The 20,566-nt window shown below is 36.4% G+C and overlaps 1 protein-coding gene across 1 annotated transcript in view; it reads right to left on the bottom strand.

Moving 5' to 3' along the window:
- Window positions 1–20,566, bottom strand: part of kat6a (K(lysine) acetyltransferase 6A) — a 144,315-nt gene that overhangs the window by 8,933 nt on the left and 114,816 nt on the right. The window contains 1 exon segment of the mRNA XM_039768292.1: window positions 19,897–20,544. Coding sequence (XP_039624226.1) covers window positions 19,897–20,544 — 648 coding nt within the window.

The raw sequence follows: 20,566 nt of genomic DNA, 5'->3' as shown, positions 1-20,566 counted from the left end.
ATCAGACTTCCAATATGACTCGAGTCCTGCCACGTGCAAAAGTTCGCTGATGACACTGCTATTGTGGGCTGCATCAGGTGTGGGCAGGAGGAGGAGTACAGAAAGTTAATCAAAGACTTTGTTAAATGGTGCGACTCAAACCACTTACACCTTAACACCAGCAAGACCAAGGAGCTGGTGGTGGATTTTAGGAGGCCCAGGCCCCTCATGGACCCTGTGATCATCAGAGGTGACTGTGTGCAGAGGGTGCAGACCTTTAAATATCTGGGAGTGCAGCTGGATGACAAATTGGACTGGACTGCCAATACTGATGCTCTATGTAAGAAAGGTCAGAGCAGACTATACTTTCTGAGAAGGTTGGCATCCTTCAACATCTGCAGTAAGATGCTGCAGATGTTCTACCAGACGGTTGTGGCGAGTGCCCTCTTCTACGCGGTGGTGTGGCAGCATAAAGATGAAAGACGCCTCACGCCTGGACAAACTTGTTAAGAAGGCAGGCTCTATTGTAGGATTAAAGTTGGACAGTTTAACATCTGTGGCAGAGCGACGGGCACTAAGCAAACTTCTGTCAATCATAAATAATCCACTTAACAGTGTCATCTCCAGACAGAGGAGTAGCTTCAGTGACAAGACTTTTGTCACTGTTCTGCTCCACTGACAGACTGAGGAGATCGTTCCTCCCCCACACTATGCGACTCTTCAATTCCACCCAGGGGAGTAAATGCTAACATTAATTTTATTTAAATTTTTTTACTATTTAATTTAATATTGTTTCTTTGTATCAGTATACTGCTGCTGGATTATGTGAATTTCCCCTTGGGATTAATAAAGTATCTATCTATCTATCTATATAAAGCAGGGGTGCCAACACTTTTTTGGCTTGCGAGCTACTTTTAAAATGACCAGGTCAAATTGATCTACCTACACATATACATATACACACAGGGTGGGCCATTTATATGGATACACCTTAATAAAATGGTAAAATGGGAATGGTTGGTGATATTAACTTCCTGTTTGTGGCACATTAGTATATGTGAGGGGGAAAACTTTTCAAGATGGGTGGTGACCGTGGTGGCCATTTTGAAGTCCGCCATTTTGGATCCAACTTTTGTTTTTTCAATAGGAAGAGGGTCATGAGACACATCAAACTTATTGGGAATTTCACAAGAAAAACAATGGTGTGCTTGGTTTTAACGTAACTTTATTCTTTCATGAGTTATTTACAAGTTTCTCTTTGTTTACAGCCATTGACATGTCGCAGAGGTTAACACGTGAGGAGCAGATAGAAATTGTGTTGATGTCTGGTGAATGCAGCAACCGGGTCATTGCAGCAGATTTCAATGCAAGACACCCTACGAGACCACCCATCTCCCATGCTACAGTTAGCAAACTGCTTGCTAAGTTTCGTGAAACTGGTTCAGTGTTGGATTTGCCAAAATGTGGACGCATGAAAACTGTCACTAATGAAGAAACATCAGTGGCTGTCCTAGCTTCATTCAGCAAGAGCCCACAGCGTAGCACTTGCCGCATGTCACTGGAGAGTGGCATTAGTCGAACATCCCTTCGCGGATATTAGCTACTCACAAATGGCACCCTTACAAACTCCAGCTACTGCAGTATCTCAACGAGGATGACCCAGATCGGCGCACTGAATTTGCAGAATGGGCAAAACAAAAATTGGAACAGGACCCTCAGTTTACGCAGAAGATTTTGTTCAGTGATGAGGCAAACTTTTATGTGAATGGTGAAGTTAACAAACAAAACCACCGCTATTGGTCTGACACTAACCCACATTAGACAGATCCCTCCAAGACTGTTGGAACAAAAAAATTGATGGTATGGTGTGGTATATGGGGTACAAAGATAGTGGGGCCATTCTTAATCAATGGAAACCTCAAGGCCACTGGATATGCGAAATTGCTACATGATGATGTGTTTCCCTCTTTATGCACTGAAGCTGGCACGTTCCCTGAGTTTTTCCAGCAAGATGGTGCACCACCACATTATGAGTGTCAGGTCCGAGCATTTCTAGATGAACAGTTTCCTGGAAAGTGGATTGGTCGTCGTGGGCCAGTTGAATGGCCCCCAAGGTCTCCCGATCTGACCCCCTTAGACTTTTATCTTTGGGGTCATCTGAGGGCAATTGTATATGCTGTGAAGATACGAGATGTGCAGCACCTGAAACTACGGATACTGGAAGCCTGTGCTAGCATTTCTCCTGCGGTGTTGCTATCAGAGTGTGAAGAGTGGGAGAAGAGGGTTGCATTGACAATCCAACATAATGGGCAGCACATTGAACACATTTTATAAGTGGTCAGAAACTTGTAAATAACTCATGAAAGAATAAAGTTACGTTAAAACGAAGCACACCATTGTTTTTCTTGTGAAATTTCCAATAAGTTTGATGTGTCACATGACCCTCTTCCCATTGAAAAAACAAAAGTTGGATCCAAAATGGCCAACTTCAAAATGGCCACCATGGTCGCCACCTATCTTGAAAAGTTTTCCCCCTCACAAATACTAATGTGCCACAAACAGGAAGTTAATATCACCAACCATTCCCATTTTATTAAGGTGTATCCATATAAATGGCCCATCCTGTATGTGTATGTGTGTGTGTATATATATATATATATATATATATATATATATATATATATAAATATATATATATATATATTATATATAAAATATATATATATATATATATATATTATATATAAAAATATATAAATATATATATATATATATATATATATATATATATATATATATATATATATATATATATATATATATATATATATATATATATATACACACACACACATATATACATACATACACACACACAGAGTATACTTTATCTATACTAATAAAAGGCAAAGCCCTCACTCACTCACTCACTCACTCTCCAACTTCCCGTGTGGGTGGAAGGCTGAAATTGGCAGGTTGATTCCTTACAGCTTCCTTACAAAAGTTGGGCAGGTTTTATATCGAAATTCTACGCGTAATGGTCATAACTGGAAGCAGTTTTCTCCATTTACTGTAATGGAGATGAGCTTCAACGCCGTGGAGTTTCGTGTGACATCATCACGCCTCCCACGTAATCACGCAGTACATAGAAAACCAGGAAGACCTCAAAAAAGCGCTCAAGAAAACATGCATTATATAATTGAGAAGGCAGCGAAACAATAAGAAGCGAGTTCTGCTACTTCGGAAACAAAGCACGATGTAAACCTACACTTTAAATTAAGTTCATAGACAGGCTGCCGCTGGCGTTTGTAATTTAGTGCCTGCCCCTAGAAGGCCGTCCGTCAGCGCAATCCAATAGCAAACTGCCACGGGTAAATATTCACGGGTGAAGGACTGTGCTTATGGAGAGGAAGATGAGATGGTCAGGGTGGTGTTTGACACAAACTCAGCGAAACTGCGAGAGAAAGTTTTAAGTGCCAGGACTAAGGTAACATTAAATAAAGCTATGGACATAGCACGAGATGGCACCAGCACAGCTGGGAACCTTCGATGCAAGTACACCGAGTGGCTCACGTGAACTGACGCAGTGCACAGATAAAAGCAACAGTTCCAAAGAGCTGAACAAAACCGAATTACACAGTTGAAAAGGCAGCAAAAATATGAAGCGTCTGATAAGCATATTCATAAATGCAGCTACTGTGGAAACAAAGCACACGGTGGAAAAAGTCAATGTCCGCTAAAGGAAGACAGTGTAAAAAACCCGTGCATGCAGTGTGTCAGGTCTCAGATAAAGAAGAAGACGAGCTGTTTATTGATGCAGTAAGAAACGAATCGATGAATGAAACCTGTCATCTTTACAGCGATTGACAAACACGGAATGTAACTTGAACACAACACATCGTACAAATACGACCCTGATTGAAAGAAATAATGATAATCAAATCCTTGATGACAGCAACATTCAATAACACTCACAAAACAATTACTGTATATTGACAATCATGTTACGTTATTTTTAAAATGTTCCCTTTTCTTTTCATAACTTCTACTTCTCCACTGCGATACGCTGGTATATATTTAAATGTATATATATACCCCTATCTACAGTACATACTCAGATAGACAAGCCACATGCTGTGGCTCAATTGTAGAGTCTTCTCTAATGCCGACATTGAGGTTCGATTCCCGAGAGGGATGCACTGAGTATGTACGCTACTGATTCATTTTACCTTCGCATCTCCTTGGTTTGGGACGTATGAAAAATATTCGGTTAACGCAGAATCATGTTACGTTATTTTTAAAATGTTTCCCTTTATTAGCACAAGCACAGCTGAGAAGCTTCGATGCATGTACTCCATAACGCTTTAAAAAAATAACGCATTTAATCACACTTTCAATTCCAAGCAAACGGGAACTTTTGTCAATGCATCATTTCCTGGTACATCCATTACACTGATGCACACATCACAGCTACAAAAATGTTAGAGTCGGAATAAAGCGCGTTCCTACGACTGATCATTTCGACTTCCGAAGCCTTGATAAAAGCATGGTTTTGTGCACACTGAAAAGCAAGCAAAATTAGATGCATTACAGAAAGCGGACTTTGTGGCTCTTACTGGGGATCATTGGACTTCCGTGACCGTTAGTAATTCTAATTACATCTAATTACAAAATGTTCAATGATCACACTGTTTTAGCCTAATGTACAAAATAATTTTGGCTAAGGTTACTCAGAGTTTAAAGATTAAGTTGGTCAAATTACCTTTTATGTTTCTGACTTATTTTTTCAGAAGAAAACTGCACTTTATGTTGAAATTTTGGTTATTATTATTTAAAGACAATACTATTCTGAAAATCTACTTAAAGTACTTAAACTACCACTTTATTTTTAAGTCTGCCCAATTTTAACCAGGGATGATATTTTTGTTTCTGTTTTGAATTCAAATGCAGTTTAAAGGCTTTTTTTCAGAAATTAAAACAGCTTCAGTTTACAATATTCATGTACATGTCTATTATTTGATTCTGTAAGCCCACTAAAACACTTTTAAATTAAAAAAAAACATTTGCGATTTGGGGCAAATTTACGTGTCGATTACATACGATTAATCAAGATTAATTCTTACACAGCCTCTAATTAATTGGATTAATTTTTTTAATCGAGTCCCACCCCTAATATATATATATATGTGGATATATATATGTAGATTTGTATATATAAATGTGTATATACAGTATATACAATATATGTGTATATACAGTATGTATATATACAGTATGTATATATATGTATGTGTGTATATGTATATATATATATACTGTGTATATATATGTATATATATGTATATATATATATATATATATATATATGCCAGCAACACTCATGACAATGACAAAACAATTACATTGTCAATCATGTTACGTTATTATTAAAATGTTTCCTTTTCTTTTACTTCTCGCTGCCAATCGCAGGTATTTTGCTATATATATATATATATATATATATATATATATATATATATATATATATATATATATATATATATATACAGATATATATATATATATATATAAATATATATATACAGATATATATAAATAGATAGATATGACAACACTCAATATCAATGACAAAACAATTACATTAACAATCATCTTACGTTATTTTTAAAATGTTTGCTTTTCATTTTCATAACTTCTTTAACACACTACTTCTCCATCTCGAGCTTGGTATTTTGCTATATATATATATATATATATATATGTGTGTAGATATGTGTATATATGTAGATCTGTATATATCCAACTAAACAAAGAAAACTGAAGAAAAGTCTTTTCAAGATCTTCTGTAAATGTCATTCTACAAAAATGCCTATTCTAACTGAGGAAAAAGATAGGACACCCTCACATGTATTCCCTCTTAAATTGGCTCAGATCTCACACAGGTATATCACACCAGGTGCACATAATTAGTAGATCGTTACTCTGCATGTTGAATGAGGCTTGCCCTATTTAAACCTCAGACATTTAGTTTGGTGTGCTCCTGACTGTTGAAGTGAGAGTGAGCACCATGGTGAGAACAAAAGAGCTGTCAGAGGACTTCAGAAAAGATTGTAGCAGCCTATGAGTCTGGGAAGGATTTAAAAGATCTCAAAGATTTTGAAATCAGCCATTCCACTGTCCGGAAGATAGTCTACAAGTGGAGGGCTTTCAAAACAACTGCCAACATGCCCAGGACTGGTCGCCCCAGCAAGTTCACCCCAAGAGCAGACCGCAAGATGCTAAAAGAGGTCTCAAAAACCCTAAAGTGTCATCTCGAGAACTACAGCAGGCTCTGGCTACTGTTGATGTAGAAGTACATGCCTCTACAATCAGAAAGAGAATGTACAAGTTTAACTTGCATGGGAGGTGTGCAAGGAGGAAACCTTTGCTTTCCAAGAGAAACATCGAGGCCAGACTGACATTTGCCAGAGATAAAGTTGACAAAGACCAGGACTTCTGGAATAATGTTCTTTGGACAGATGAGTCCAAAATTGAATTATTTGGACACAACAGCAGAGGACATGTTTGGCGTAAACCAAACACAGCATTCCAAGAAAAGAACCTCATACCAACTGTGAAGCATGGAGGTGGAAGTGTCATGGTTTGGGGCTGCTTTGCTGCAGCAGGACCTGGTCAGCTCACCATCATAGAATCCACGATGAATTCTACTGTGTATCAGAAGGTGCTTGAAGAACATGTGAGACCATCAGTTAGAAAATTAAAGCTGAAGCGGAACTGGACCATGCAACATGACAATGACCCAAAACATACTAGTAAATCAACCAAAGATTGGCTGAAAAAGAAGAAATGGAGAGTCCTGGAATGGCCAAGTCAAAGTCCAGATTTGAATCCCATTGAGATGCTGTGGGGTGACTTGAAAAGGGCTGTGCGTGCAAGAAACCCTCAAACATCTCACAGCTGAAAAGTTCTGCATTGAGGAGTGGGGTAAAATTTCCTCAGACCGATGTCGAAGACTGGTAGATGGCTACAAGAACCGTCTCACTGCAGTTATTTCAGCCAAAGGAGGTAACACTCGCTATTAGGGGCAAGGGTGTCCTATCTTTTCCTCAGTTAGAATAGGCATTTTTGTAGAATGACATTTACAGAAGATCTTGAAAAGACTTTTCTTCAGTTTTCTTTGTTTAGTTGGATTACTTTAATCTCTCTGTATTGTTGAAACGGAGATGAAATAACCATTTATTAAAAATGTTACAAAAAACCACATGCTTTCAAAGGGTGTCCTAATGTTTTCACATGACTGTATATATGTATATGTGTGTGTGTTTGTATGTGTGTATATGTATGTGTATATATATGTTGATATGTGTATATATATATATATATGTATATATGTGGATGTGTATATGTATACAGTATACTGTATATATAGATGTGTATATGTAGATATGTATATGTATATATGTTTATGTGTGTGTGTGTGTGTGTGTGTGTGTGTGTGTGTGTGTGTGTATATATATATATATATATATATATATATATATATATATATATATATATATATATATATATATATATATGACAGCAACACTCATAACAGTGACAAAACAATTACATTGACAATCATGTTACGTTATTTTTAAAATGTTTCCTTTTCTTTTTCTTAACTTCTTTAACACACTACTTCTCCGCTGCGAAGCGCGGGTATTTTGCTAGTACATAAAATATATGTTGTCGTACCTTGCACCAGTACCTTTATGGCACAATAACAAATCAATACATTTATGGTCACTACAGTATTTGGATTTAATAATCTTCAAGTGGGAAAAGGCTGACTCTATAAGTACAGCCGAAAAATGCAGTCAAGGAGGTAGCTCTTGGAAGGACTTCTTATGCTTAATGATCGAGTGACTCACTTGGAACGATGCTTCGGTGTGTCTGCCTTTCCTTTTGAATTCAGCCGAGTGAAAAATGACGGCTGTCCGATTAACTGCAATTTTAGTTCCCTCTCTTTTCTCAGATCGCTTTTTGGATGGAAGTCAGTTTCGTAGTTTTTATGAACAGTTCGAAAGTGCCTTTCCACATTTTCCTTCTTTGGAATAGCAATGACAGATTGACAGATCAGACAAATGCACTTCGATTGTGACATTGTGAGAAAAAAAAAATCCTCTTCCAATTCCACATCCAGTCCATACCCTCCCCAAACAATTTTTTTTTAATACCTTCTTTAGTCGATATAAATTGGAAGGCTAACTAGATCACAGCCGGAGTTTTGCAGTAGTTTGCACGTTTGATCGTGCGTGCGGGATGACCAGTGTGTTAGAAGAAAAGAGAACTCAGACTGGCCGCCCTCTATATCAATCAAGTGGCAAATGCCATAGGGAGGATACAGGTATATGATAGACTAACGGTTAAAAAAAATTTTATTTGAATGCAACGTGATCTACCTGCACTACCTTTCCGATATACCAGTTGATCGCGATCGACGTCTTGGGCACCCCGATATAAAGATACTCAGGTCACTCTTCAGTTAGAGGTTGACAGCGGGAAGATTTATGAACGAATGTTTGTATATACGGACATTTTATAAATTGTTCATAGAAACTTGCATAAAATAATTATGCTTTAAAATTATCAATCAATTCTACCTATGTTTTTATAAACAATGCATTAGGCTTTACATTCCTATTAATAGGGTGTGTGTGACTTTGTGTTCGCTATGGATGCAAGTAATTTCCAAATGTGGCAGCCAAGCCACAAGTTCGAGCTTTATGAGTGGGTCACAAAGGCCCTGATTCAATTCTATGCTAATTTTGAGACTATATTTTTGTGGCGTATAGTAACTTTCCTGTGAAGTCTTGGTCTGTCATGGTTGGTGAGGTTCAATATGTGACCATTGTTGTCTTTTTGCTGATAAGTCTATTTATGTTTGGCAAATATGATTGTTTTTGAGTCTCTCTTTGCGACTTGTGTAACTGCAATTTGAGAACACACTTTTTGGATCCTTTAAAAACTCTGTTATTTACCTCGTTGTTTAACTGCTACTTATCAATATATTATATCTTACATCGTACTGCCCGGCTCCCAAAGGCACAAGCATTTTGATCAACTTTAAATTCAATGTGTAAGAAAACATCTACTTGTTACTAAGTCACTTGCATATCTGTTAATTTGTCGTTTGGATTTTTTGACAATGTGCAAAGTTACAACAAAAGCACAAACCTCCACACAATCAAAATGAACACTCTGTAATAGCGTTACTATAATAAATTCCAAAGCACTACAAAAAAACAAGCATTTACTTTAAGTAAGGCTGAATAGATGACATAAACAGAAATTGATAATCAAGTCTGTACTCTTCACTGAATAAATCACATAAAAAGGTATTATATAAAAGGCTATATCATCAAATAAAGCTTGCTAATAAAGGCTCAATTTACTTCAAGGTTAAAGAATTTTCAATCTATTTAGAACTATTTTTATAATCCATGTTGACATCCACCTGAAGACCAAACCCTAGCAACAGTAATCTCTTCACTTGATACACTACAATGACAAATGCCGCTTCTGTGATATTCATTTTTTAAGTTTCTTTCAACATCTTTAAGTCTTTATTATGAATCATTGGTCAAAACCCAGGACTGTGAAACATAAATGCACAAAGTTTGAATATTAGTCAAGTAATGAAGATGTTACTTCCAGGTAGGTAGAAAGGTAGCTCATAGAGTAGCAGTAAAAGAACTGGCTTGCAACATAGAAACACAGTGCAAGTTAGAGATCTGTTCATGGTGGTTTTGTATTGTATTTCTTATGGCATTAGAGTGGGAGCAGCACACAAATTTATTTAAGTAGATTTTATTTCAATAAACAGCTCTGTTTAGACTGTTCAGATCTACTAACTCCATTTGCCAAATCATCTTCTTTGTACCTTGGGTTGTTACAATAGGTTTCACAAGTACATGTGGAAAAAAAAAATTGTGGCAATTGTAGAATGGAAATTTTTTTGGTTACAAGTGGCTGTTTTCCCATCATCTGTTATATCTCTGACTTTAAAAAATGGTCCTCAGTTCAAAAGACAGTGAAAACTACTTAAAAGAAGCAACAAACACATCATGCCTGAAAATAAATACCTGGGTAAACAAACATAGGCTATAAAAGATACAAAGTACATCGCTGAATATAAATTATAATAGCTTATTGTTTCTGGTGACAGCTGAAATTTGAGATATTTTAATGAGAAAGTAATGTGAACCAACTCAGATACAACAGTTAATGCTGATTGAAAGAGGAGATTTCAGAGTGAAAAGTTACAATCCTACTTGGGCCAAGTTACTAATTTTCTTAAGGAATCTGTGCGGTATTGTACTTTATGGTTGAGCAGGCATACTTTCAGTTTTATGCACCCTACTCTGAGATGCACTACTCTGTACTTCTTCTGCAATAAAGGATTCTCAGTTAAAAGGATATTTTTCAGGGCATTTCAATTAGCTGGGGGAATTATAATATCTGCATCATGCCCAGTGTTGCTTGACAGGGTAAAAAGGTGGGTCTAACAGAATCTATTATCAGTGCCACTTGCTAACTGAATGTTCAGCGGAGTATGATGAATGCAATCAATGAATACTATAAGAATGTTTTGTTAGATAAACTAATCTAGTACCTTGGCAAGAAAATTACATTAATCTCCTGCTCAAGCGGTGATGCTCAATAAAATAGTGTTCTTCACATTTTATTACTGGTTATCAAAGACGTGATAGAAAACCTGGCCCTTTGACCTCTAAGGGTAAAGAGCCAAGGTAATGAATGCCCTTGGTCTTGTTATACATGCATAACTAACTCTGGCATTAACACCAACTCTAAAGTGGAGTGACAGAATTCACAGACAAAAATAATGGTTTTCCAACAAAACACAATATTTCAGACGTCGAGGCGAAAGGTCACTTTTAGGCCAGATTTATACTTCACACGACATGACCTGTGCTCCAGTGAACGCTACTACTACGCAAGCGAAGTACTGTTCATACTTGCATGCATACTTTCCATAAATCTGGAAGATTCCACCAGATGGCAGTGTGAGATATCATCAAGATGAAATCATGTTCAGCTTTGCTGTGTTGTGAATTGCCTGAAACTCCCATTAAATTCCAAGGACAACGTGCCTCAGTATCTCTGAAAAGGATGTTTAATGATTAAATCTATCAATCCAGGGATGTGCCCATTCCAGCAAGCATTGGGTGCATGACAGAAACAATCCCTGGACGGGGCATCAGCAAATTGTAAGGTGAACACAAGCACACACATACACACACACACACATACACATAATAGCGTCACCAAATCCCCAAACTTTCATGTCTTTGGAAGGAGACCTGAGCACACTTTTGGAAACCCACCAGGAAAACATGCAAACTCCAGGCAGGGAACACAAGGAAAGTGACTCCCTGCAAGACAGACCGTGCCACCACAACATTTGTAATTATTATCAGTATTCATTATTTATATGAAGTTAACAACTTATCTGTAAAATGTAACATGCATACTTTAATGCATTTCATCACGAAAGTGATATCAAGTATACATCTAAGGATTCTAAATGTGCAGAGAACTGGAATATCATAAATGTAATGTATTCTGTGTGGCGATTGCTGCTGTCACATCATGAGGAAGCCCCAGAAGCACATAGTGATTAACAACTGGGTCGGTTTTAAGATGATGGATGCGATGATAAAGTAAACTACAATTAAAGTGGACATTTCAAGATTAAAGCCGAAATATGCACTTTAATCACAAAATACACCTTTTCACCATGTCCTTAATTTTTTTTCTCTGTGGCTCAAATATGCTGCCGTACATTCTGATGCTGTTGTGAAAGCGTCACAGGAGATGGTATGTGAGACCTTAAAAATGTATTGTGTCATTACGATGGGGAAAATGCGATGCTTGAATATAGAAGCACTAAGAATGCATTTGTATGTCGGTATTTTGCTTCACCGCATCGAACCATTTATCAAACATCGAAGCATGCACATCAATCCCGGAGGATGCTCAAATCGGCTTTCTGTCATATGTAGATAGTAAACAGACTCTGCAGTCACATTCCAACTTTTATCACACTGCGCCCCTTACTTTTTGCTGATACTACAACTTGCGAATGGGTCACATTAATTTCTAAGAACATGCTCAGAGGACACGCCAAATGAACGCTGGGAACATGTGGTAGCCATGATGCGTGCACGTACTGAGCGTGAAGTATAAATGACTTATCTTATTTATTTCTCATAAGCAAGAGAACGTTAGCATTCACTCACTTTGGTCCTCTACAATGTGGAAAACATCAGGATTTCCCTTATATAATCAACCAGGTCAATACATTTTAATAAATCAGGCAAAGACATTATAATCCAATGCCACTTTGGTTATTTGTATAGTTTTGTTATTCAAAGATTATGTACACAAAAAGTTCTCAAGAAGTCAAACTATTCTTATTTTATGTACGTCTATTTAGAATAATGCATTACTAAAAGGCATTCTAAAAAGCACAAAATGTCACTATACAATAGTTTTAAACAATTTAAATGCAAACAATCCACATTAAACAAATTCAATTACTGTTAACTGTTACGTTAGGTAACTGGTAATTGCAGGTGTTTTATACGTATATTTATGTCTCGATGTCTTGGGTGCCTTTTACATTATTTGAAAGAGTATAAACCTTTAAGTGAAGAATCAATTCTGTTGATAGATACGATTTTAAAGAAATGATGCCTTTTTATTAGTTTAAGCAGTGAATCCTGACTTCCTTTAAGGCTACTTATCCTTTAATGCTGTAATAGGATCGCTTCCAGGTCAAACTGAATTCCACAGTGCTGTTAACTGGACAAGTGGCTTCACATTCTCATTATGCTCTCATGAATCCAGTAAACATCTAAAATTCTAACATCATTACAGTAGCATCTTTATATTGAACTATATATTATCAATTAAAGACTAGTATTCAGCTTAGCCATTTACACTGAATCAGTAGGCAATTACTTTTAAACAAACATAATTTACTTTTGGAACAGAGCTAGAAAAAAAAATAAACGTGGTTGATCATTAAGATAATACATGGATTCTAAATTTTTATATTAAATGCATTTTTGTTTATAGACATTCAATGCTTTAAGGCAGCATCATTGTGACTCTATGAAAATACAAAAAATATTCATAAAATATTCTTGCACAATTAAACAATTATTTGATACTGGAATCTAAAACACTAAGCGTAAATACATGTGCATTTGTTTTAAATAATTTAACCATTAAATGTACTACTGTTTCAATATGCCTCTAATTTATTGCATTTAACTTTTATACATTGTACTAATTAGTCATTCCTAATTGTTGAAATATAATTATAAATACAGTATACGTTTTACTTGTGTAGTACTCATTTCTAACCAATCTTTTACTGTATGATTACACTGTGATGACAGAGGTCAATGGCGACATGCTTTTTTAGATAAATAAAAACAGTGTGGCTCTGGCGGCCCTGGGATGTTTAATGGGTTGATTTGGGATGACTGTGCTAGCAGGATCGGTTCCAGTTGCCTGATTTACTTTCTGTGGGTCATAAATGAGATTCTTTGCTGATACAGGGATACAAGAGTAACCTATGGAGGGTAGGGGAGATCAGAGAAAAAAAAAATGCAAAAGGAAAGGAAAAGGAGAAAGAAGGCAGAATCTGGGAGTTCGAGCCAGTGTGGTGATGGAAAGCTGGTGGTCGGTGGCCTCATGGAGGAGTGTTGTGAGAGTCATAGGAGGTGACCATAGCTGCTGATGTCTGCCAGGATGAGCTGGGGAGAAGGAAAGTGGAAGAGACGCTAGGCTCATGAGGGATAAGTAAAAGAGAAAGAACCCAATGGATGCATAGTTTTATTCTGGTTTTTACAATTGTATTAAATATTGGATTTATTTATGGACTGCACTACACCTTTCAAACTATTTCTTGATAATAAAAGCATAAATGCACATATCTCTTGCTTGTTTCTCCCTCAATTCACTGGCTCATCCTCAGATATGAATATCAATGGCTCCTGGTTCAAGCAGCCAAAATGCATGTAGCCAAACCGGACAGTTACATACACACATATAACTAATACACAGTACAAACCCTTATTTATTTTACACAAGACTGTCTACTACTTTATCAAAACATCTATTTGCTGATCAGTGCGTTCAATAACAGGAACTCCTGAACTTAAGTGTTTGTGAGTTAAAGTGGAAGGTAACTTTTGACTCTTTTACTGAAAGTGTGCTGCACAAGCACAAGAGCTAAGATGCATTTATAATGGAAATAGGCTCTCTTATGTGTTTTATATAAATCACTACTAACTGATACAGCTTTTGTTTCTGTATGTGCTTTTGACACATGGCTCTTCAGATACACAATTAAAAAAAATGGGGAAAAAACACCTCTTTCCCTATGCGCAATTGTCTTTCTCTCTTCTTATTTTAATTTTTCATTTTCCAATGCATACTGATGTTTCATTTTACACTTCTGTGAAAGGAGTTAAGAACCTTTTTAAACGACAGTGTACTGCAGAGCAAACACCCAAGACAACTGGCAGAACAATAACTTTGCATTCCTGAATTGCCACAGGCTGACCAAGATTTTGTTGAGAAGTATCAATGACACATTTCCAGTATTCAGTATTAAATTAGATAATCATATGGAGTTAAGCACGCTCAATGATTACCAATCAACCCACAAGGAGAATATGAAAACCCCTAAGCAAACCTTGGTGCCATGAGACAGGAATGCTAACTCTGCCTATGTTAAAACATCTGGTCCAAACTTAATAAACTTTAAAATAAATGATCATTTGATTGTTTGATATGTGTAGGTTTAACGTCTCCGTTAATAGCTGTCATTAAATGATCAAAGTATGCATGTGCATGATGTTACCAGCAGCAGCAGGTAATTTCTCTGAGAAATAATTATTACTAATTAAAAGAATTCTTTAGAGAAATAATGCAATTAAAAAAAAAAAAAAAAAAACTGAGTGGTGAGAAGCCGGCTCTGTAACAACCTGTGAAACAAACTGAAATGGCTGATAGCATAGACATTTATTTGAAAAGAAGTAAGATAGGAGTGAATGACACAGATATGCTTGTGAAGTAAAGGGGATGCAGCACTAGTTTGCAGTCTCAACATTAAAAAAAATGGTGAGGAACAAGGATTTGAAGATTGTCACACCGTTGTGTGAGGTAAGTCAGTATGGTAGAATTTAAATATAATGCAGCGGCAGTGTTGTTAAATATAAAATGCAGTTTCAGTGTTCATGGTCAGAGCCTCATCATGTGCTCACTGTATTGGCATACACTAAACCTAAATCCATAACTCAAGTATAAATACAATTTTGTATTACATTTAACATGACTCGGTAGGGCTGAATTCCTTCAGGTAAAACTATTTTAATGTTATCTGATAAATTTCAGTCTATTGGTAGAGTGAAAAACTGTTTGTTACACCATTCAGAAGTGTAAGAACATCAGAAAATATCCAAAGGGTGAGACAGGCTGTAGGGCATTAAACTTTTCAAAATGAATTGTTCACAGAATTCCTGATCAAGAATTACTCTATCGCCTGTTTAAAATACAAATTGTGCATAGATTTTTATTAATAATTTAGCGCAACTCAAACTTTAATTCTTGTATTTAATTATTAAATGAAACCTGGTATATGCTAAAAAACTTGAAGATTCATTTAGAAGAATGTATAGTTACTGGTGGAGCTAATTTCAAAAAGGCTCTTAAAAAATAATGTTACATTTATAAATAGAATAAATTATTTTTGCTACCATCAGTCAATTGACTAAGTTAAGTGACCATTCATACTGTCTGGTACATACGGTCAGCTGTAAAAGCTTTTATAGACAAGTGTGTGCCTTACTTAATTAGTCCGATCAATTGAACCAACCACAGCTTGACTCTAAACAAGGTGCAGAAACATCTCCAAGATAGCCAACGGAGTGAGATGCACCGGAGCCAGATTTCAAATGTCATAGCAAAGGGTCTGAATACATGTGTCAATGTGATATTTCACTTTTTTTACTTTTAAAAAAATTTTTCAAAAATTTCTAAACTCCTATTTTTCACTTTTACATTCTGGGCATTAAGTGTTGCTTGTTGTGGAGGAGTAAATTGATTTAAATGATTTTTTGTAAAAGGCTACAACATAACAAAATGTTAAAAAGTGAAAGAGGGCCTGAATACTCTAAATCTACTATACATTCTGCCATCTTCATTATGTAAATAAGATAGATGACAATAATTTCTCATTGCCAGACCCAATATTTTTCCTCTATATATACACACTGCTATTATGATATACAATTTGAAAATAAAATATTCATTTTCATTTAAATTCTGATGACAACTAGCTGTAATTTGATATTTTCACTAATGGATACTTCTTTGGTTACATTTTCTTAATTGATTTAATATGAAAATAGGGCACGAATCTTAATTTACCTTTAAATCTAGAAAAATAAATGTTCTTTAAGTGGAATTAACTGTGATAGAAATTCAATAATAGAAACTGAAAAGACTAATTATAGCTAGAATCAGTTTATCAGAAATTTAGTGTTATCACATTGGGGGAAAAGAAAATCAGTCCCCACACATGCCTAAAACATTGAAAAATGATGGCAGTTTCTTAAGCCATTCCTTTTAGCTAAAGGAAATTAAAAACAAGTTAATTTTATTCAGACACAATTCACTACTAAGAACCCCTTATACCCTGGCTGCTCAAATCATTCATTTACCCAAAGGGTAATTCAAAACACAGCTACAAAGATCCGGAACAGAATTAATATATGTGGCCATATTTTCCAGTTCTTAACTCACTACAATGGGTTCAATTAACTTTACAGGCAATTTGAAAACAGTCAAAGTGAAACTATATGTAGTTTTAAGTGGTTTTCTTCTTAAAGAACCTAATAATGTCTATACCCTTAGTTAATCTTACATATTTTTCAATCTTGCTTAATTTTGGAATGGCCTTGATTACTGCAACTTGTTGTATTCTAGGATTAGCAAATCCCTGATATGCAGGTTACAGTTGGTCCAGAATGCTGCCGCTTGCTTTCTGGTTGGGGCAAGAAAGTACGACTCTGTTTCTCCTATTTGAGCTTCTTTACACTGGCTGTCTGTCAGTTTTCAAATTGATTTTAAAATCTTGTTGCTAGTTTTTAAATCTTTACATGGGCTTGCTCCTGCCTATTTATCCAAATTGTGTGTTTTACACCAGCCATCCAGAGTGGTTAGATCTTCTTGTCAGTTGTCTCTTGTTGTCCCTTGTACCAAGTGTAAAACCAAGGGGGACAGGGCTTTTGCAACTGCTGCTCCACGCCTGTGTTACTCTTTACCTCATCATATAAAGGAATCATCTACAACTGAACTGTTCAAAACAAGATTAAAGACTCATTTCTATTCACTTGCATTCTGTGACCTTCAGTAATACTGATGGTTTCCTCTTTGCGATTACAGTAATCCCTCCTCGATCGCGGGGTTGCTCCAGACCCCCGATAGGTGAAAATCACAAGTAGAAACCATATATTTCTATGGTTATTTTTATATATTTTAAGCCCTTATAAACTCTCCCACACCGTTTATAAATATTCCCCGCAGAGTTATACAGCATAATCCCTTTGTATTCTCTTAGATATTAGGTAAGATTCATTGAAATTATGTATATAAACACACTGTTTATATACAGTAAAACCTAAATATTATTTTAAAGATATCGAGTGTCTCCGATATCACATGTTACAGCCATTACGATAGACAGGCCAGCAGCAATAAATACGTACAATACAAGAAAAATAGTATACAGTAAATGTGTACAGCGACACTAAACGTATGTACATGTACTTAGTACTGTAAGTAGAAAATTAATTATGGTTACTCACCAACAATGACACGATGACTTGTCCGATAACAATGAGTTTTATTTTACTGCACAACAAAGGAGAGCGTTACAGCCCTTAAAGGAGCCACTTCAGGCGATTGTGTAGCACTGCCGTTGTTCTTCTTCTGGCAGTCTTCAATGCAAATCCCTAAAGCAGATTCCATCCAGACTACTGCCTTATTACATCCACTTACAACTCGTTTTGCACCCTAGTTAAAAGGACACTGAGGCCGTAGATCTTATATTCCTTTCCTACTTTTTAAATAAAAAGAATCGTAGCCTTCAACAAATCCAAAACGCTTTACCTTTTCGCAATCATTAACATCTTCCGCTTTGCTTGGGCACGGCCCCTGAAGCAGTAGCAGATCGTTTCGGAGCCATAATGAAGGGCTTGACTACACACAAAGATAAACACAAAAGAGCACAACTTTTTACACAGCGAAACACGTTGATGCTGAATGAGCGAGACGAGACTTCCTGGTTAACAGTGCATTCAGCAGGCAGGAACTTAACTGCGTGCTCTGATTGGTTAGCTTCTCAGTCATCCGCCAATAGCGTCCCTTGTATGAAATCAACTGGGCAAACCAACTGAGGAAGCATGTACAGAAAGTAAAAAGACACATTGTCCGCAGAACCCGCGAAGCATCGAAAAATCCGCATTATATATTTAATTACTTAATATAAAATCCGCGATAGAGCGAAACCGCGAAAGTCAAAGCGCGATATAGCAAGGGATTACTGTATATAATATTACTTCTATTTATTATTTATTTCATTTATGTTCATTTATTTTATTTCTATTTATGTTGTTTGTTTTCTTTAATTCTATTATTGTAAAGCACTTTGGCCACAGCATTCCTATGTTGTTTTAAATGTGCTATATAAATAAATTTACATTGACAAAATTGTATCCGGAGACCTAAAAATACCTATTAGTAGAGTTCAAATTCTGATTTAAAAAAAAAAAAGACAAGGTAGATCAACCAAGATTTAGATTTAGAAGGGTGCAGAAAGCTAATATAGCGTAACTTTAAATATTGGAAAAATGCTTTAGAGAAAGTAGGGAAGTTCTGCTGCTTAGATGACATGCTGAGGAACATGGATGTCACATTATGAAAAAGCATTAGTGTAGATGTGATATGTGCTGTGCTGAGGAGAAACACTTTCAAGGTGGTTTGAGCTTTGGATATGAAAGCCAGAGTATGATAGGGCAAGGAGGTGTACCAGGAGGAAGGTGGAGGAGTGAGGACCAGAGTGAGGCCATAGATGATGTGTTCAATTGTTTTGTGGCAATATGAAAAAGTACAAGTCTTACCACAAAGGAAGCCCAAGACAGTCGAAAGTGGAGAAAAAAAAATTTGGTGGGCACTCAACTAATATTGCTACCAGGGATGATGATGATATAAAAGCTTTGTATAAGAGACAGATTTCAATGCTAAAAGCATTTTATGTAGGCTTTGTACCTTGAGTTATTCTGTTTTTCATTTTGTATTTTTTGGCTCAACACCTAGCACTGCTTCAGGAATCCAAGAAGGGTGCAAAACAAGGACATCTTAAACAGTGTGGCATGTGCTATCAAATAGCCTTAGCAGTTTTACTCCAATATAAAAGTTTTTTATTTTTCTTTTCTTTTTTTATTTTTTTAAAAAGCAGAACCTTATTGCTGTTACTCAATTGAGTATTAAAACTGGTCTTTAGTCCTTTATTTTATATGGCAAAGTTTTGCTTAGTCTTAACTTTTAAATGATGGTGGTTTCTTACCCATAGCAGCTTACATGGGCTAGGTACTAACATGGACTCTGCACGGTCAGTCTAATGAGTAAATTAAAACCAATTCAGTGACACATATTATGAATGGAAAAAAATTAAACAAGATATATTTACACTGCTGGCAATGGGAATGCTATACTTTACTACTCAGTAAATATTGAAAAAAATCAGATGTTGCATATAAAAGAAACAGTTACCTTGCATTTTAGCCCACTGAGAGTGGGCTTGGTAAGGACAGGTGGTGACATGGGTCTCATTTTCTCATCATCATCTTCCTCTAGTTCTTCCTCACTGCTTTCAATGAAGCTTCTTTTTCTCGATTCTACTGCCCCATCAGGTAGTCTTCTCTGTGGCAGATGTGGAGACTCAGTCTTCTGTAACTGCTGCCTCTGGTCCTTAGCTAATGTTTCAAAGCCTTCACTAAATCGCCGTTTCAAAGCACCCTTCTTCCTTCCTGGTCGACCTCTTCGAGGAGGCTCGCCATTTGAAAACCATCCCTTTAAAAGAGACACCTTTCCATCAATAGCTTGACGGGTGCATGCTGACCGCTCCTCTTCCTCATCTTTTGCATCTGGTGTAATATCATCTGTCTCAACTCCTGGAAAATCTGATTTTCCTTTGTCACCAAATCCCCCCTTCCTCCTCTTTCCTCTTCTTCCTCTCCTTGCTTCTCCATTTGCTATTAGAGGAGTGTCCAGTGCTGCAAGATGGGTGTCAATAGTAGGTGAACCAGATGTAGGTGTAGACGTGGTAAGAATCTTGTTGTTCAATACCAAAGCAAAACATTTGTCTTCATCATCGCCTTTATCCCAAGAACTTGATAACGAAGCAGTGACAGGTTTAGTCTAAAAAAAAATAAATATATAT

This window comes from Polypterus senegalus, chromosome 11, assembly GCF_016835505.1.
Source record: "Polypterus senegalus isolate Bchr_013 chromosome 11, ASM1683550v1, whole genome shotgun sequence".
In the NCBI taxonomy this organism is placed as follows: domain Eukaryota; kingdom Metazoa; phylum Chordata; class Cladistia; order Polypteriformes; family Polypteridae; genus Polypterus; species Polypterus senegalus.
The sequence above is the reverse complement of the archived record's forward strand: the minus strand, read 5'-3'. Positions and strand labels throughout refer to the sequence as shown.